Source organism: Phoenix dactylifera, chromosome 18 (genome assembly GCF_051530095.1).
Source record: "Phoenix dactylifera cultivar Ajwa chromosome 18, Ajwa_hap1_PhDact_Kaust_v1.1, whole genome shotgun sequence".
Lineage (NCBI taxonomy): Eukaryota > Viridiplantae > Streptophyta > Magnoliopsida > Arecales > Arecaceae > Phoenix > Phoenix dactylifera.
The window spans coordinates 16,834,581-16,853,941 of NC_143207.1; the positions used below are offsets into that span (position 1 = coordinate 16,834,581).

Genomic DNA, 19,361 nt, shown 5'->3' on the forward strand with positions numbered 1-19,361 from the left:
ATTTTCGTAAAAGTAACATGATTCATTCTATAATAGTTGATATTAACATGAGATCATGTAATATGATACTATTAATCTTTTTTTGTCACCTTTTTTTATTAAGAATACTTGAATTATCTTTACTAAATTTTCATCATTTTAATTAGATTTTTTTAAGTATATACCCTTCTAAATATGCATAATTGCATAAATATCTTTGCTAAGTTGCTATTTATATGTGTATCCTTATAAAATTTTTCTTTTGCACGTCTATCTTAAGGGTGTTTCAGTCATTTTAAATTTAAATCATTTATTTTTTAACGATGTTAGATGGTATGCGTGCGCGCGTGTGTGTATATATATATATATAAGTATTTTATAAGGATATACATGTAAATAATAATTTTATGAAAATATTCATACAATTTTATATATGTTAAAGGGTATACTTGCAACAAAAAAATCTTAAAATAATTATCTTGCATGCACCACCATCTCAATTTTTTTAATTTTTTCAATATGCACCATGGTCTTAGTGCGCATCGTCAAGACTAATAATTTGCACATGAATCATTCCCATTGTTTAATGAGCTTATGTGTCTCTAGTGATTGTAGATCAAGTATGTCCATTTCAACAAGTATAATGACAAGGAAGACTTTTCAATATGAATGGTATTATTAGTGAAAGACTCATTTCTAATTCACATTGCAACTAAAAAAAGTTAAAAAAAATCACTATTTTACAATCAAGTCCATATGGGAGGCAATTATGGAATTTGATATTCTGGGATGGGTTTGGTTGAGCTAAAACCAGAATAACTCGAACTCAGCCCGGTGCAATGTTCCTGAAAAAGAATCGCAGCGCGCGAACTGTAAAAAAAGCCCTCTCCCGGACCTTCCACAGATGACAAAAACCTGTTTTGCCTCCATTTTTTTATACTTTTAAACAAATATTGTATTCTTTTTTTTTAATAAGAATTCACGAGTGTTAAAATGGAAAGGGAAAAAAAGGTGTTTTTTTTTACTCCTCTCTCCTCTAATTCGTTGGGCTTTTGTGGATTGAGGCGTCGCCCACCCTGTGGTTTTCCTTCGCTCTCACGATCACACCCCCCCTTCCCACGATTCTCTCTCTCTCGAAAAAGAAAGGAAAAAAAAAAGGGAGATACCGAGAGAAAACCAAAACAAAACTCGATTTCTCACCTCCTGTTCCTATCTTTTTTTGGATTTCGATCCGGGAGTTCGTCTCCAGAGCTTCTCCTCAGAAGATCGCTAGCTTTTTCGATTCCATTTGGCCTCCATTTTGATGTAAAAATCATTTTTTTTGGGCTGTGAATGGAAGAAAAGGTACTGGGGAGGAGACGGTGAGCACGGCGGAGAGGCGAGAGGAGGAAGAAGGATGCTATATTTGAAGCAGCCGAGGGGGAATCTGGGGGTCTGGCGGCCGGCGACGGCGTCGTGATCTCGGGGGGATTTGGATGTGCGAGTGATCTGGCCCGAGCCTACGGCTCGGGATCCGGACGGGATGGCAGACGGGGAACGGGCTCGGATTGCCGACAAGCCCGATGCCGGGAGCTGCTATCTCCAGAAATTTAGGCTCTACGAGACTCGATCGGTGAGGACTTTTCCTAAAATGGTCCTCTTTTCCTTCTGTCGTACCTCCACTCTGGTTGCTTTTGATTTTTCCGGCCGTTCAATGTCCTAAAGATGCGGACTCTTTTTTTCCCCTTGCTGCTTGAATGCCCTTCTTTTTTTTTTCCAGAAATATTTTAACTCTGTATTCGTCATTGATATGTACATAATCTAGAAAATCTTTTTTTTTTGAAAATTTTGATTTTTGGGGAAAAATTGAGTTTTGTAAATGTCCGGCACATCTGAGTCTGAGTACAATTGAATTTTTATACGAGAGAAATATTGCTAGTATGCTTTTCAAAATCGTTGCAATAAATGTATGATCAGTACCTTATACTTTTAAGGAGAGGTATATATACACCCTACTATCATGCTATTATTTTGTCGTGTCAACAAAATTTTAAAAAAGTGCTTCATATATATCAAAGTAGATGTCCGAGATTCTCCGATTTAGTTTCACAAAAAACGGATTTTTAAACAAATCTTTTAAAATACTAAAGGTTTGCTATGAGTTTCTTTAGCGAATTATGAAATGACTTACAAGTCTTATGTTCGGAGTTGTTTATGATAATTATTTGCTGCACTTGAGATTTATGTATATTGCCTTTTGACAGTTGCAGTGTCATTGAAATAATTTCAGAAGTTTGTCATATCGGTAGTCATTTTGTTGTTTATATGTTTATTTGGGAGAAGATTGGTCAGACATGCACTTGTTTGAAAAAAATAGTTTTTTCAAACGAGTGTTCAAAATAGTATAGTTTACTATTAATTGTCATAAATTTTGTTACTGAATCATGAAATGCCCTGAATCATAAATTTTTGATAATTAATTGCTGCCATAGAGATTTACATATATTGCTTTTTGGTGGTCATGGTGCCATTGAGATTTAGTTTTGGAAGTTTGTTATGTGAGTGCTCATTTTGTCATTTATATGTTTACTTCGGAGAAGATTAGACAGACATGCACTTGTTTGAAAAAAAATAGATTTTCCAAATAAGTATTCTAAAATAGTGTGGGTTTACTATTAATTTCATAAATTTCATTACTGCATTTATGAAATGCCTTAAAAACCCTATTTTGGAGGTCCCTTTGATAATTATTTGCTGCATATATGCTTTTTGGTCGTTGCAATGCGGTTGAAATAGTTTCAGGAATCCGTTATGTTAGTAGTTGTTTTGTCTTTTTTGTGTTTTTGTTTAGGAGAGGATTAGTCTGACATGTAAGCTATATCTCTACTAACAATGTATCCATCAGATTAAGCTGGACTTGAGATTCTACTGCTATGCTACACTATTGCATTTTGGTTGCTTTAATTAAAGTAGTTCACAAGAAAATTTAATATTTCTTGAGCTGCAACAAATTTCATTTATTATTGTCATTTGTATATACTCGTGAACTAAGGTACGCCGTCTCGGTACCGGGCCCCGTACCAGTGCCACCTTATTACTATGTCAAAATGCTTGGTACAGAAGCCGGTTTGGCGTACTGAGTGTTGGTATGCCCTCCATACCGCATACCGGTACTAAACTGATACGGTACGGTACGTCTTATACTGTCTAGTTCGGTATAGTGGCTTACCTTGTTATGAACCTTAAGACATATACGTTGTCTAGCAACAAAATTTTTGATGCTAGAGTTATAAAGATAAAGAAGATTTCTAGGAGGTGATTATTCTTTTTGCATTCCCATATTTATTTTGTCGATATCGTATGCTAATTGTTAACCATGTTATATTTGCTTTAAAAAGATTGACTTTATCATTGCTCTCTTATGTCATAGAAATTTTACATGATCGGAAGAGACAAAAGTAGAACATTGTGGAAAGTGTTGAAGATCGATAGATTGGAGTCTTCAGAGCTGAACATCCGTGAGGACTCCACCACATACTCGGAAAGTGAATGTCAGGACCTATTGAGGCGAGTACATGAAGGAAACAGAGCCACTGGTGGACTAAGATTTGTCACCAATTGCTATGGCATTGTTGGTTAGTTCCTTATATTTTATCCCTTTACAATGCATGCATGTGTATCTGTGTGTTGTATCTCTTATGATTTTTTTTTGATGAAGCACTTTTTCCTTTTCAGGTTTTATTAAATTCCTAGGGCCATATTACATGTTGCTTATTACCAAAAGAAGGCCAATTGGTGTCATATGTGGCCATACAGTGTATGCTGTCACCAAGAGTGAAATGATTGCACTTCCAAATTCTACTGTACGACCCGATATGGATAATTCTAAGATTGAGAACAGGTCATTTTATCTGTTCTGCATTTATTTCAATGAACAATGTGCTCGATACTTTCTGTGGAGAGTGATCATTCCATTTTTATACTAAAGCTTGTTGTTTTTCTGTATTTAAAAAGAATAATGTGTTGGTAATTTTATTGGTTGATGTTTTTGGTACTAATATAGACTCCAGGAACTTGTTTCTTATTTACTAAGAAATAAGAGACTCCAACCTTTTACTTTCCATTTTAAAACCCTACGTTTATTAATCATCCTTGAGTTATACCCTTCTCTAAATGAGTCAACATTCTTCAAATTTGGCTTGTGTTGTAATAGTGTCCCTTATTGCAATTAAGAATCTGCTGTTGTTATTATGGAAACTTTTCAATGAAATGGTTTATAACAGTTAACATTTCTCCTTCTATCTACATGTTGTTAAAGTAACTTGGGCCTAAAATGCTGGATTGCTCATGGCCATGTATTGAGGCAAGATGTTGGATTAACATGTTTATTTGATACAGGATATCAAAGTTATGAAATTCAGGCTTTCTTCTAATTCTTATTGTTGTAGAACCATCATTTTTTCCATTGCAGCTGCTTTCCTGTCGTTCTTTTGATTAAATTTTCTTTGTTGACAATCATATTTGTTTTTGTTGATGATGCAGATACAAGAAGCTCCTATCTGCAGTGGATCTCACAAAAGATTTCTTTTTCAGCTACTCATACCATATTATGTGTAGCCTTCAAAAGAACTTATATGATAGTCAGACAGGGCAGATATTATATGAAACAATGTTTGTTTGGAATGAGTTTTTGACACGCGGAATACGATGCCTTCTCAAAAATACTCGTTGGACAGTTGCGCTGGTCTATGGGTTCTTTAAGCAAGTAAGATTTGGTGAAATGATTTTACTATGCTTAGAGGAAATATTGAATAACTGATTATTTTCTTTTTGTAAAAGAAAACCTCTTGATGTATCTTATAATGTTCTTCATCAGAACAGGGTAGATGTATAATATGTGTGAACAAAGTCGGTCACAGTAGTAACAGATCATGGAATCATTATAATTTTTGAGTCATGCTGAATATATGAAATGATAATATATCGTGCAAAACCATGTTTAGTCACATGAAAATTGAGGAAGCACAAGTTTTTCTATTAATTAACCATGTCAGATGAATGCCGAGCGGTGCCGTTGTTGTGTAGTTAAATAGCTGAAAATAAATACCTGGATTCGAATGGGGCATAAATGCTCTGTTTTACAAATCAAATTAATTTAGGTCAATATATGTGACATATTGATAGTACTATATGTCAACAAATAAATACACATCCAATGTACTGTATTATTCTTGGAGATAAGATGTATGTGAAATTTACATATTACATAAATTTTGACGTTGAAGTGGTAGAAAATACTAGGCAGGGACTTTGAGTTACCTCCAAAACTTCGTAGAGACTGCATGACCTATGAAATGTTCTTGGGAGTTGTGGATTATCGAGAAAAAGAAAAGAAGTGGGGAAACAAATTGAAAAAAGCCTCAAAACAGTGTCAAATAGAAGTTGATTGCTAGCCTTTTCCCTTGTCATTGTCCAGATAAAAATCAACTCAAATTTCCTACGAAAGATTAAAATAACATGCGTAGTTCTTATGCTTGTCAATGGTTGATATAATGTCATGCATGTTGAGTATTGCCATGCACCCACACTAAAAGGCATGATATTGCTAAAAGATACCAACAAAGTCTTCTCCAGATATATTAAGGAAATCCTTTTTGTGTTGTAGCTACTTTTTTTATTATGTTAAACTGTCAAGTAGATCCATGTTCAATATTCAACAGGATTTTTGTTTCTTCAATGCAAAACTTGATTAGTCTGTGTTATTTGGGCAATGCATGTTGATGCTGATGGACATCTTTATTGTTCTATATTAAAGATATTTAACTCTCCAGCTAATGTGACCTAGAAATAATTAGATTAAACAAATAAGGGGATATTATATTAAACAAATAAGAGGAAAAGATGCTGAAATCTTAATATGATTGGATGTAAAACCGGGGAACAGGGTCTATCCACAGCCGTTAATCACCTAAAACAACATATAATGTATATATAGCAAGCTTAATTCAAGAACACAGGGATTTGTGTCCTCAACTTATATTGAATGATGAGGGTTGTAGATATCATTAAATGGTGCTGGTTCCACGTGTTAGGCATCATGGACATAACAATGAAATTGTCCGCAATGCATTTTCTGACGCTCTTTCTCGCTTTACTGCTAAAGGTTATCATATGCTCCGAGGCTTTGTGATTTATATTGATAACAACAGGTACCAAAATAACCATTTGAGATTGTGGATTTTACAATCCTTCTCACCAGTTTGAAATATGAAATTGAATTATCATGTTCTAAGGTTATTCTGCCTCCAAATGCATCATTCAAACCCGTATTCTATGGAGATTGGTGTTTAAGAAGATCTGAGGGAGAGAGGGCAAAATAGCTCTTCTCCAATGAAAACATGGATTTTACTAAGTTCAATTGTTACACGCGCGCGCACACACACTGCTAATTGACTAGCCATAAAAAAATGACTAACTAATTGACTATCTGTAAGAAATTGACTAGCTATAAAAAATTAGAAGAAGTTTTCTGTGTTGACTGATGTTTAGTCTTTTAATCCTTTTATAAGAACTGGAAATTGAAACTGTTAGAAAATTAGAGCAACTGGAAGTACTAAAGAAGCATGAGCAAACTACTATTATACTTGATGGGTCTTCTTAAAGATCGTCAATGTTTGATTTTCTAAGTAATTGATATCTAGGCTCCTAGAGGGAAATAGGATGGATTCATGATAGTAATTCCTGTAATATGAGAGTAAGCGAGCTCGGAAGGCTCTAGAAGCTGTTGTTTTGACCAAGTAGAAACATCTTGCAGTTAAGGTACTCATGGTCATTTGCATGGATGTAGGAAGCATGTGGGAAAAGCAGATCTTGTATTTTGACGTGACTCAGGGAAAGGATTTGAACTGCTCGACCTTTGTTCTTTGCATGGATTCTTAAAGGAGTTGAAGTAGTTTTCTATAGGATATTATGTCTTTTGGTTATAGTCTTGGGCATTTGACACCAAGTTACTTATGGTCAACCTGCAACTTACAAGGGATATGTTCGTAATTTTAAGTATTTTTTGGTTGCACGGTATGCCGAACTGGCCCGCACCGGACCGATCCAGTGGCTTACTGGTACGGTTCCGCTATGAAAACTGGTTCGCGCCGGAGTTGGGGAAGAAAAGGAGAAACAGCGAGCGAGCGGGGGGACAGAGGGAGCAACAGCCGTCGCGGACATGCGGGGGGCGGCGGAGGCCGCGGCTGCAGAAAAAAATTTGAAAATTTTTAAGTGAAGTCGGCAAATTACTTGCCGATTGTACTTAAAAAATTTTAAATTTTTAAAATTTGAAATTTTTAAATGAAGTCGGCAAATGTTTTGCCGACTTTTATTAAAAAATTTCAAATTTTTTTCCGCGGCTGTGGCCTCGTCTCCGCCGCACCCCTGCGGCCTCCGCCACGCCTCCGCAGCTCTCCGCGGGAGTCTGCGGCCTCTCTTTCTCCCTCCCTCCCCCGCTTGCTTGTTGTTTCTCTTCTCTTTCTTCGGCTTCGACTAGGCTCTCTCGGTACGGGCCCGGTACCGAGATGGTACCAAACATGCTAAACCGGTTTGGTCGCCGACCGGTATGGCTTCCGGTATCGGTTCAGCATATCTTGCCTGGTTGCCTTACTATTTTATGTCAGTCTACTTATTTTGCTTCTATTGTGTTTCTTTAACATAGTTCACAACCTTAGAAGTTTATAAATAAGAGCTCACACATTTTGATTTTTAATTTTCTTTTAATTATTTCCCTGAGGTTCCACTTTTTTACTTTATGCTTATGGGTTCTGCATTGAGCTGACTCATGAGGTATATTCAGCCATTCAGGCCCATTGGAAATTGCTTGGCAGTAGTTCTGCATCAGTAATTCATTTCCTAACCTCTATTCATGAACTCAAGTCTCCTTGTTGAGGTGATGGTCAAAAGATGTTAATAACACCAAGATATTGCATTTTCATGTGTCCATGCGGAATGTGTTTATAAATATGTGTCACTATATCCATATTCCTTATATTACAGAGTTAAATTTTTGAGGCTTTTGCTTTAGTTCTTGGTCAACTTGTTATGTTTTACTATTAGATCTTATTTTGCTAGAGAATATTGACAGCTTTGTCTTGTAAATTCAGGCCAAACTCTCAATATCTGGAAAGAATTTCAGGTTGACACTCATTGCTAGGCGTTCACGACATTATGCTGGCACCAGGTTATTATCTGCTATGTGTTCAGATTAGTTTTGTCATTTGTTCAATTTCTGACATGGGCCTGGTTAAGTTGACTCAAGTGTTTATATGAGGCCGGTTTATTATCACATACTCTAAGTACTATTTTCATTGTTATCCATAGATCCACAGTCTTTGTTAACCATCTAACATTTATGTTCCATTTGACCAGGTACCTCAAGCGTGGTGTTAATGAGAAAGGTAGAGTGGCAAATGATGTTGAGACAGAACAAATAGTGTTTGAAGACACTCCTGGAGGAATTCCAACAGAAATCTGTTCTGTTGTCCAGAATAGGGGTTCCATACCCCTTTTTTGGTCCCAGGAAACCTCGCGACTGAACCTTAAGCCTGATATTATCTGTAAGTTTTGAATATGCTGCAGTAAGGTGTCCAAGATAAGATTATGATATCCTATCTGATTTGTTCTTACCTTTTTTTAGTGCACAAAAAGGACAAAAATTATGAAGCTACTCGGCTTCATTTCGAGAATTTGGTAAAACGATATGGAAACCCAATCATTATTTTGAACCTGATCAAGGTAGGCCTCAAGCTAAATGTTTGTAATAATTTCTTACTTTGTAAGATACATGCATTTCAATATGGACCTAATTGTCAAACCCTTATGCCCCCCCGCACCCCCACCCCCACCTGGCAACAAAAAAGAAGAAACTCAATGGTTCTTTCTTTTTTCTTTCGTCACAGTCATGCGAGAAGAGACCTCGAGAATCTATACTTCGAGCAGAATTTGCTAATGCAATTGATGCTATAAATAAAGATCTTGCAGAGGAAAATCGTTTGAGATTCTTACATTGGGATCTTCATAAACATTCTCGGAGGTATCTGTCATCTTCCATTTATCATTTTGTTTAAGATTATAACATAGAACTGGATTCGTTTAAAGAAAATGACTATTTTAAAGATATTGTTTTAACCTAGATTTTTTTTTTTTAGCAGCAAAGCTACAAATGTGCTTGTGTTGTTGGGAAAAGTGGCAGCTTATGCCTTGAATTTAACAGGCTTCTTTTGCTGTCAAGTGACACCAGCTTTAAGGCTTGAGGGTGCTCTAAAATTGCCTATACCTTTGTGAGTATTTTATTCTTATATGTTTTCTCTTTTTCCATGATACCTTCTGTCATGCACTATATATATATATATATATATATATATATATATATATATAACATCTTTCTTTTCAATGAAATTCCGATAATGACTTTGGTTCTTGTTACGTAAAAAGTAGATATGTTATCTATGGTTTAAATTTTTCAATTGAATTTATTCTAATAATAAGCCCTAAATCACACATTGTCCATATTTGAAGAAAAAGAATATCTGTGGACCATAAAGTTTCTCCTTAGATCCCTTAAAACCCTACTTCTCCAGTTTCATCACCAAAATCAAGGCCAAATTTTGAAATTGCAATCATTTTTCTGGATCCACACTCATTCTCTAATGCCACATTTGGATGTTGGAATAAAGGCTGGGTGGAAAACAAATTCTGTCTTTGGCCCCAATCCTGCATTTGGTTTGTGCATCAAGTAATGGAATTACATGTCGAAATCGCCATTTAGTTACATAAATGAGATGTAATTACACTCTTAGATTGGAAGAATATTCATCTCCATTCCTATATTGTTCATGAAATTTTTGGTATGAATTAGTTAGCAGCATCTGTGGTACAAGTTGGGAATCACAGATATCTTGGGTTTGAATTGATTAGCAACAATTATGGTAAAAACTTGAAAGAACAATTTGATTAAGATTTGGATTTAAGAAAAGATATTAAATTTTGATTCCATTCCTTGGTCATTATAAAATACATCTGGCCAAATCAGATATTAGAATGGAATGACTGTTCTTTTCCTGTGGTTTCTCCTTCATTTTGTGCCCAGATAATGGAATAGGAATGCCAATTCCAATTCCTCATTTTCCATGCCAATTCCATTTTGATTAACTAATGATAGGACTCTGACACAACTAACAGGCATCTTCAATTCCTAATAGGCATCTTCTGAAAACGGATCGGATACGGATCGGATATTGATGTATCATATTTGTGTCCATATTTTTCAATAAATATGGATACGGATTTTGATATTAAATGGATATCAAAATTAATATCTATTTTTGTTCTAAACGGATACGGATACGAATCCGATGTTAAACATATGCATAGTTGTTATAAATGGATATGGATACGAATCGGATAGTAAACATATCCATATATTTTATCCGAATATGGATATAAATCGGATACTTTGTCGGATATTAATTAGATTTGAGCAAAATTCAATGATGAAAACTAGCGATGAAGACATGGTCATAAAAGAAAGATTCAATAAAAAAATAATTTTGGTAAACATTTATCCATAATAAAAACTAACAATTTCTTAAAAGATATACCCTCCAAAGTTGTTCGTCACCGAAGTAGACATGATCTATGGTGCCTCCAAAGCGTCTCACGATTGTCGCTGTTTTGCAATCGTTGGGTGAAAACTAGAAAGTAGATGGGATCTTCAAGACCCAAGTTGCTTGAAGACGACGAAGAGGAAAGAGGGGACGAAACGGATGAATGAGAGGTTTGAGCCTTTCAGGCATGTGGGGTGATTTGAAGGATTTTATTCGAATCGAGTATTCTATATTTGGATTACTATCTTAAGTGACGGTTATTCAATATATGAGTTTTTTTTAGTTTAGGTTTGGTTAACTACTTAATTGGTTTCCTGATTTAACTTAACTTAAACTTCTTCTTTCACTTACTCTTGTTATATGGATATCCAAATTCGAAAAAAAATTAGGTGTATTCGCGTCCGTATCTGTATTCGAGAGATTTTTGAATTGGCTATCCGGATCTGTATCCGAATTCGATCGGACCAAAAATACGGCATCCGAATCCGACCCGAGTCGGATACGGAAACGGATACGGTCGGATATAATCCGATCCACTTTCAGCCCTAATTCCTATCACATACATTGCTCTGATTGTCCACATGGTTACTTTCAACTTCAACAAAATGTGCAACCCCTTTTCCCAACCAAAGTCAACTTGGACAACAATTCTGCACCAATTTAGAGGGTTAATGTCAAGTTTAAAGCTGGTCGTGAAATCTTTCTAAACATTGTGAATTATTATTTGATTCGTAAAACCAACTTCATAAGATAAGATAGGGCTTGTTAATTAGGGATAAGTTTTAGCCAGCTCACTAATGAAGAGAATTTTTTCTCCATTTGTGATACACTTTTAGATGTTCTTCCCTTAAAATTATTTTGGTGTCGTATACATAAAGACATGCTGGCATGCTCTTATGGATATTGATCGATAATTTGAACTTAGTAGTCAATGTGGACATGCATCACTTCGAAAAATTATAAACAGTGCAGGGTGTATCTTTCGTACATGTTTAATTGTTTGATCATTTGTTATTTTTTATGGTCAATTCTCATGTTTTACAGGAAGGATGATATTGGTCACTGCTCATGTAATAACCACGATAGCAGCAGCAACAACAACAACAAAAACCATAACAGCAATGGTGCTGGTATCTCGGGAGGTGTATCCCAGGAAATTAATGCCTGTTGCTTTGATACCTCGGGACATTCAACAGCAGAGGATAGAGTTGGAAGTAGTGAAAACTGCTTGGTTAAGCGACCTATGTTTCAAAAAGGTGTCCTACGAACAAATTGCATAGACTGCTTGGATCGCACTAATGTTGCACAATATGCCTGTGGTTTAGCTGCTCTCGGGCATCAACTTCATGCCTTGGGCTTTATAGATGTTCCCAAAATTGATCTAGATGCTCCTCTGGCTGATGATTTAATGAACTTTTATGAGACAATGGGAGACACACTTGCTCTACAATATGGTGGTTCTGCTGCTCACCACAAGGTATAGTTGTAGAATGTTATTTATGGTTGCTTATTCTGTTACTCCTTCAAAAAGCTGTTCATGTCATTGGTTCCAGCTGGATGGTGGATACATGATAGTCTCAAAGGGAATGTTTCTAACCATATATTACATAGACATATATACATATATGTGTTGCATGTTCTCTCCCCTCTTTCTTTTTCTTTGGAGATTTAAGTTACGAATTTTATTCAGAGGTTTGAGGGGAAGATATGACCTTGGATTTCTAGGTCACCAGTGCAATGATTTAGTGCTTTAGTGCTGGGATACGGAGATCTTTTTCCTTATTTTCAAATCTAACTGTATAAGAATATTAAGTTATATTCATTAAACCTGTTCAGGATTTATTTCTTGAGAAGTTGAGTGCATATCGTTTGGAAATGTGAAGATATTTAGATTCCCCATTTTTCAGTATGGGGAGTGATTATGAAAATTATGCAGAAATGAATCTTTGCTAGTTGATATTTGTCAGATGTTTACTCTGAATGATTTAGATTCTGGGCATACAAAAGATATATTGAACAAATCTATATTTTGTAATTTTCGTATTGCATAAGAGGGTCACAATTTTGATTTGAGTTTGAAAGATTTTGGAATCATAGCTTGGTTGAGCCAGAGTGCCAGACAATGTTTTTAATGCAAGCAAAAGATCATTTATCTATGCTTCAAATAATCTGTCTGGCACAACTTTTTTCATCATTTTTATTTTCATCTTTTAATCACTCAAAGTTTCGAACTGTTAGCAATTGTACCTCATGTCATATGGTTGATGTCGGGCTTATGTTTTACCTATAGAAGCCAAAATTGTTGCGGAAATGGAGATTTACTTGAAAAGCAACTATTGATCGTCTGGAAATTTTTTGTGTGACCAAATGTATTAGCAAAACAATTAATACCTGAAAATGGAGCTTCTGTGAAGGTTGCTCCAGATGTCCTTTACATTGTGTTACAACACAGAATAATGCTTTATTGTTAAACTGAACAAAACACTTGAGTCTCTTCTAGCACACTAAATAGACGAGCAATCTTGTCTTGGAAGTGCTTGGGACTGGCTGCTTATGTATTATTTTTATTTTCCACAAGACTTTTTATATATGGATTTTATTCTGTTTGAAGAATTTTATTGATGTTTTGTTACCCAAATATATATATTGAAATAGCAATCTTACTTGTGCGACATTTAACTTATTTTTGACGGAAACACTAGTCCCAGATGCTGGAACAGGCCATTAGTGCCTTGACAGGATATCATGGTTCCAAGTTGAGCCTCCTTTTGGTTGCAACAATGCTAGAAATTGCATAGACTGCAGTATAACCTGATATTTTTTTTAAATATTGCAGTTTCTCAGAAAAAAAAATAATGTTGCTTCTGTTGTTGTGGTTTTCTTCGCATGACTCACTAAACTGGCCATATGCCAACAGGCTGAAAAATGTTGACTGGAGTGGTGTGTACCTTCTATAAGTTACTGAGAAAAAAATGATGTTGCCTTTATTGATGTGGTGTTCTTTGCATGACTCACTAAACCAGCCATATGCCAAAAGACTGAAAAATGTTGACAGGCAAGCGCTGTGTAGCTCCTATAAGTTCTCATCTTTGTCATAGGATTGTTGAAGTGGATCATTGGACCTGATGTTTAGATTAATGATTGGTCTTTGATGCCCTTCCAGATCTCAAAAGGTGTAAAAAGAACCAATTACTGCAGCTGTTGGAAAGTAGCTGGTGCTTTAATTTCTTGATTGTTTAGGAACATAATCAAACCGTTTCAGCTTGGTCCTTAAAAGACCTGTTATTGCTGTTTGTGCTTTTTACCATTAATAAAATCAAAGTTGACTATGTTTTGCCTTAGGTATACTGGTCCCTTTGCTTGTGATGCACTTTATCTCTTATTCTTTTGACAGGTAAGTCCTTAAAAAAGAAAATGCACCACCATTCAATTGCCCTCTACTGATTGCATTTGGTAATGCTTTCTAGATATTCTCTGAGAGAAGAGGTCAATGGAAGGCAGCAACTCAGTCTCAAGAGTTCTTTAGAACACTTCAAAGATATTACAGCAATGCCTATATGGATGCTGAAAAACAAGATGCAATAAACTTGTAGGTTCATGACAAAACTTTGTGCATTTGCCTTAATCTCATGGCTTTTTATTGCTTCGGCAATGAAATTTCGTTTCTCTGTGGACTGCAGTACATATAGTTGATTTGCTATCTAATGATGCAGATTCTTGGGCCACTTCCAACCTCAACAGGGTAAACCAGCACTGTGGGAGCTGGACTCTGATCAGCATTGCAATGTAGGGAAACATAGTTATGCTTTTGCTGAGGAAAATGGAAGGTACTGTTAATAATACAATTCTCATGATTTGGTGCATGATACAGAAATTATCTTGTTGCTTCTGTCAATTTACTATGAGAAAAAAAATCTTCCTTCTCTTTTTTTTTGTTTTGCTTTTTAATGGTGGCATCCAAAGGTTACAGAGTTATTAGTTAACTCCAGTGAGTGTTTTTTCTCTTCTAATTTTGATTTTTTTTGATGTGCTAGCATCTTCATAAGTCCAGAAATTCAATTAGATATTTTTCTTGCCTTTAAAGGCATACATTTGACAATCATCCTGTGGTCAGAATGATGTTAACTTTGCTATAGTCATGGTCGGCGGAATCGTTCCGAACCGGACGGTTCCGTCCGTTTCGAGCCGTACCGGTGGCTCACCGGTACGGTTCGGACTGTAAAAATGGCACGCTGCTGGTGCGGGAGAAAGAGAAGAGAGAGAGAGAGCGGGGGTGGGAAGGAGAAGGAGAGGCGGCATACGCTGGGGGAGGTGCAGCGGAGGCCGTGACAGTTGAGGCTATGATCAGACCTTTATTTTGTTCGAAACAGGGAAACCGGCCTCGGCTGCTGCGACCTCCACTGGCGTCCGCCGCCTCTCCTTCTCCCTCCCTCCCCCGCTCGCTCTCTCTCTCTCTCTGGCTCCGGCAGCATGCTCTCTCTCTCGGTATGGGCTCGGCACGGCTCGTACCGAGTTGTCCCGCCGGAGAACCAGTACAGTGCTCGGTACCGGTTCCTCCGACCTTGGCTATAGTATAAAAATATTCATCTGATGGACTGGGATGCAATAAACATGGGCTTTGAGATTGATGAGGCTGTTTGATATACAATCTAAGAAACATCTGAAATAATCCTTCGTAATCAAGCTTCTTCATAACTTAGTTAATTGACAATAGTGTTTTGTTGTCTTGAGTCATGAGTTGTAATCAAGCTTATCTATCAAAGTTGTGACACCAACACAACATAATTTTTATCTGCTACCTATATGCCTTGTGTCTTCAAAGTTTGAACCTTCTTGATGATTTTCTACTTTGTTGATAACATTTGCATATTGGATTAGAACTTCTATACTTCCATTGAATGCCAATTGCTCCCTGCAGCTACAGTTGTTTTTTTGAGAATATGGTGGTTATGCAGTTACAGTTTTTCCAGTATGAAAAAACCAATCTCAGGCTTGTATGTTCTTTTAGCTGATGTTTTGCATAGTGCTTGGTCTCTTTCATTCATGTTTATAGCTGACCTTTATATCTCTATTGAATTCATTTTTGAGGTAAGAAATTGCATATATTTTCTTAGCTGACATTCATATTTTCTTCCATAGGTCATTTTTCAAACGATCCCTATCAGATGGCAACATTCTGCATGAAAGCAATGCACCCCTCAGCTGTAATGTAGGTAGGAACAAGCTCCCTAACTCAGCTTTGTCTGACAGAAACCATCGACTAGGAGATGCCAAGGATCTGTCTGATTCAACACCAGAAATTTCAACCTCTGAAAGCGATGTATCATATTCCAGGTCAGCTGCCATAGTTTTTGATATTTATTACATTGAGAAGCTCTTGCATTTCATTTAATTTTTGATGTCAGGGGCATATTTTAACCAAACATGGTAGCAAATAAAACAGATGACATTTTGAGATCCTTTTTATTTCAAAAAAGAGAAAATATGAACAAGGACAACCTGTACAACTACTGTTATTGACACTAAACACATTAAAAATCGAGTTGATGCATATCTAAATATATAAGTGATTTATCCTTGTGTTGCTTTTCATTGCTAAAAGAAACTACTCATCTCTAGAATGCCTAAATTTATTACACTGGTCTATGGCCTATGGATAAGGATAGATGTTATCCTTTTCTTTTCTTTTTCTTTTTTCGCGTCATTGTATGACTTCATCTCCAACATCATTGGGTGTATATATTGATAGTTTGTTCATTTATAGTTGGCAGACTAAATATTCTTCCCTATTTGCTGCAGGCACACTCCTACAATGTCTCGCAGACAGCTTTTTGCAGATAGTGAGCATAGTTATTTCTATGAAAATGGGGATTCAAATTTCCTGGACCTTGATTGGCTTTCATCTTCTGGGAATTCATGCGAGGAAGAAATTTATGAAAGGTGATCTTCTAGCTAGAATTTATCAAGTATGTGGTTGTAATTTCAATTTAGATATTATCTCTTGCAAACTTGTTGGGGGTATATCTGAGCTTCTTATAAATTTACTTTGTGCAAAAGCATGGATTGTTTGCTGCGCTTTTGTGGTACAGTATGAAGTAGAAGAGTTTATACAAACTATATATGTAATTTTTGATTTATGAACTCCTTCGTTTTAATTGATACTGTTTTATATTCTTTTGTAGGATTTTATGCTTGCTTAACTGCCGTTAAATATGTATTTTGTCTCTAGGTCTTCATTGTTTCATTCATTCCCCCAGCTTCCCAGATGTGTATTGTATATATGAGACAAGTTAAATTTCTCTTCATCCAACATATGCGTTCTTATGAGCTGTTTGTCCTATTGAACCTTTTTTCTTGTTACAGAAACTTCTGAAATTTGTTAACAGTGCTTTTATGTCCTTACAGGTCCACAGTGATGAACTTTTCAACTGAAAATCTTTCCACTGAAAATGTCATCAATGGCATAGCTTCTGAGACAACACTGCCTTTAAGTGAGTATGGGTCGGGCATAAAGGTCAGTGGTCCTATCCCACAGTTCTTCAATTTCATTTGTTCGCCTTCTGAACAAATGCACTTTGAGGCTTGCATGACTTAACCCAATGATCGAAGGCAAAAATAAATGATTACCGATAGAACTAACTACAGGTCCTGTTTGGATGGCCTTACACTTCATCCTCTGGATGCAGCCTACATGGAGTTTTAAGATGAGAAGGGGCAAGGCATGGGTAGATAGATAGATAGAGAGAGAGAGAGAGAGAACAGTGTTTGATCAGAAGCCTCTGGAGCTCACGATCCCAGTAAAATCAGGATGATATGTTTCTTCCAATAGGTGATTTAGGAAATCCATTTTTTTCGGGTGGGGGGATTATGCTCTCTGATGAATTACCATACTCTAGGTTCTTCTGTTGTTGCTTCCTTCTCACCACAAAACCAATGCATTCTTTATCCGACAACAAAAATTGGACTGGCCAAAGCAAGGTCCGCCGTACCGGTACCGGTCGGCGTACCGGTGGCCGGCCGGACCGGTACGGTACCGGTCCGGTCCGGTCCGTACCGGCCGGTACCGGTGGTTTCAAAAACCACAGCGCGCGGCGCTGTGGTTCTATAAAAAAAAAAAAAAATCGTACCGATGCGAACCGGCCGGTTCGCACCGGTACGAGGCCCGTACCGGCCGGTACGGGCTCCGAACCGGCCGGTACGGGCTCCGAACCGGCCGGTACGGGCTCCGAACCGGCCGGTACGGGCTCCGAACCGGCCGGTACGGGCTCCGAACCGGCCGGTACGGGCCCGAACCGGCCGGTACGCACCCGTACCGGCCGGTTCGGATAAAAAACCGGGAAATACCGGTTTTTTATCCGTTCCGGTACCGGTCTAGGACCGGACCGGTACGGGCCGGTACGGCATTCCATGGGCCAAAGTATCTTCCTATTTTTGTGTGTGTGTGTGTGTGTTTGGGGGGGGGGGGGGGGGGGGTGAGAGAAGCCCGTCACAACAGCGCAAATCCATGACAACCGGTATCAGCATGGACCAGTGAAATTACATGTCATGAAGGTGTCTTTTAAGGTACCAAAATAAGTCAATTGTTACTACTTGTAGACCGCCTTTCACTTGTTCAGATGGTTGGCAGCCACTGGGCAGATAATATTGTGCATGGGGCCCTGCAACGATTTTCTTTTTCCTTCTTGGAAGTTGTGATTACATAAACCACGAGCCGGTGAGATTGGAGTGGCCATAATTTATATAGATCACAATTTCAGTGAATTAATTAGTCTACAACCAATGTGATGAATCTTAAGCATGAAAGTTTTTCTGACATTTGTTTATGTGAATATAAATATATGATTATTTCAAGCATGGCACAAGTTCTCAAGCATAAATAGTTTGATATTTGAAACTTCTGAATTAGATGATTTCCGTGTTATTTGAAATTTGGGAACTTTTAGGAACTCTTGTGCAGTATCATCATAAATTCCTTTAGAATATGCATATTCTTTTTTTTCAAACAGAAGCAGATTTTTTTTCTTAAAAAAGAAGAAGCAGATTCAAGATTTCATTTAATTGTTTTTGTAGGATATTTAATTTTTATTAAAAAAATATGTAATTCGTTTCTGTAAGATATGGCAATTCAGCTAATTCTGGTATGATCATTTGCTTTTTTTGCAGCGAAAGCAGACAACCGAGATGCAAATGGCGTATGAAGCTGGCCAAAATTCTGATATTCTCAGTGAGTTTTCTGAGAGCTTCGTGCAGTGGGTTATTAATGGAGAGGCTCTATGTCATTGATGCAGAAAATTTTAGATAATTCATCGATGCCCCATCTGACCTCAGGTCCAGAGATGTCTGTCCCCCCAAAATTTAACATCATTGAGAAAGAGGAGAAAAATTGCATAATGGTGGGGACAGACATTCATTTGTAACATACCCCCTTCCCTAATACACCCCCCCCCTTCTGCGCCTTGTACAATTGTGTTGATTTGGTTAAAGTGCTATCCTCGGTCATAGTCTGGTAGAAGTATGAGTAGTACATAGATATAATTCTTTTGAATCTCTGTTTCATTTGTTTTAACCTTAAGTTGCCATCATGTAAATATTCACTTACATTTGGCTCCCTTGAGCTCAACATTTACAGCAGCAATTTTTTCCTGTTCTCAATTTTTGTGTTGGTTGATGATTAGTGCAAAGTCCCCTCTATTATACATAATAGCAGGTTTGATGCAAAAATAATGTTCTACTGGCGTGCTTTCCCCCTTCTGA

The 19,361-nt window shown here is 37.0% G+C and overlaps 1 protein-coding gene across 5 annotated transcripts; it reads left to right on the forward strand.

Moving 5' to 3' along the window:
• Positions 1–952: 952 nt before the first annotated feature.
• Positions 953–19,259, forward strand: LOC103703322 (phosphoinositide phosphatase SAC2-like). Of its 5 annotated transcripts, none has more exons than XM_008786137.6 (16): positions 953–1,591; positions 3,389–3,593; positions 3,694–3,859; positions 4,501–4,723; positions 8,106–8,182; positions 8,371–8,558; positions 8,639–8,736; positions 8,901–9,034; positions 9,150–9,281; positions 11,652–12,084; positions 14,075–14,196; positions 14,321–14,434; positions 15,747–15,941; positions 16,407–16,547; positions 17,013–17,121; positions 18,771–19,259. In XM_008786137.6, exons 1-16 carry the CDS (start codon positions 1,502–1,504, stop codon positions 18,888–18,890), a joined length of 2,547 nt encoding a protein of 848 aa, XP_008784359.4. In that variant the 5' UTR covers positions 953–1,501; the 3' UTR covers positions 18,891–19,259. The 5 variants fall into 5 exon arrangements, 4 of the variants coding, with proteins under 4 accessions (XP_008784359.4, XP_017697351.4, XP_088570560.2 ...); XM_017841862.5 differs by having other exon boundaries at positions 980–1,591; positions 9,153–9,281; XR_016399032.1 differs by having other exon boundaries at positions 1,026–1,591; positions 9,153–9,281; positions 17,013–17,580; positions 18,026–19,259.
• Positions 19,260–19,361: the final 102 nt, after the last annotated feature.

Excerpts from the sequence above, each read along its gene's own strand:
- LOC103703322 (XM_008786137.6), top strand. The coding sequence starts at position 1,502 with ATGGCAGACGGGGAACGGGCTCGGATTGCCGACAAGCCCGATGCCGGG. Across the intron at positions 3,594-3,693 it reads CAATTGCTATGGCATTGTTG|GTTTTATTAAATTCCTAGGG; the intron begins GTTAGTTCCTTA and ends TTTCCTTTTCAG. Across the intron at positions 14,435-15,746 it reads TTTGCTGAGGAAAATGGAAG|GTCATTTTTCAAACGATCCC; the intron begins GTACTGTTAATA and ends TTTCTTCCATAG.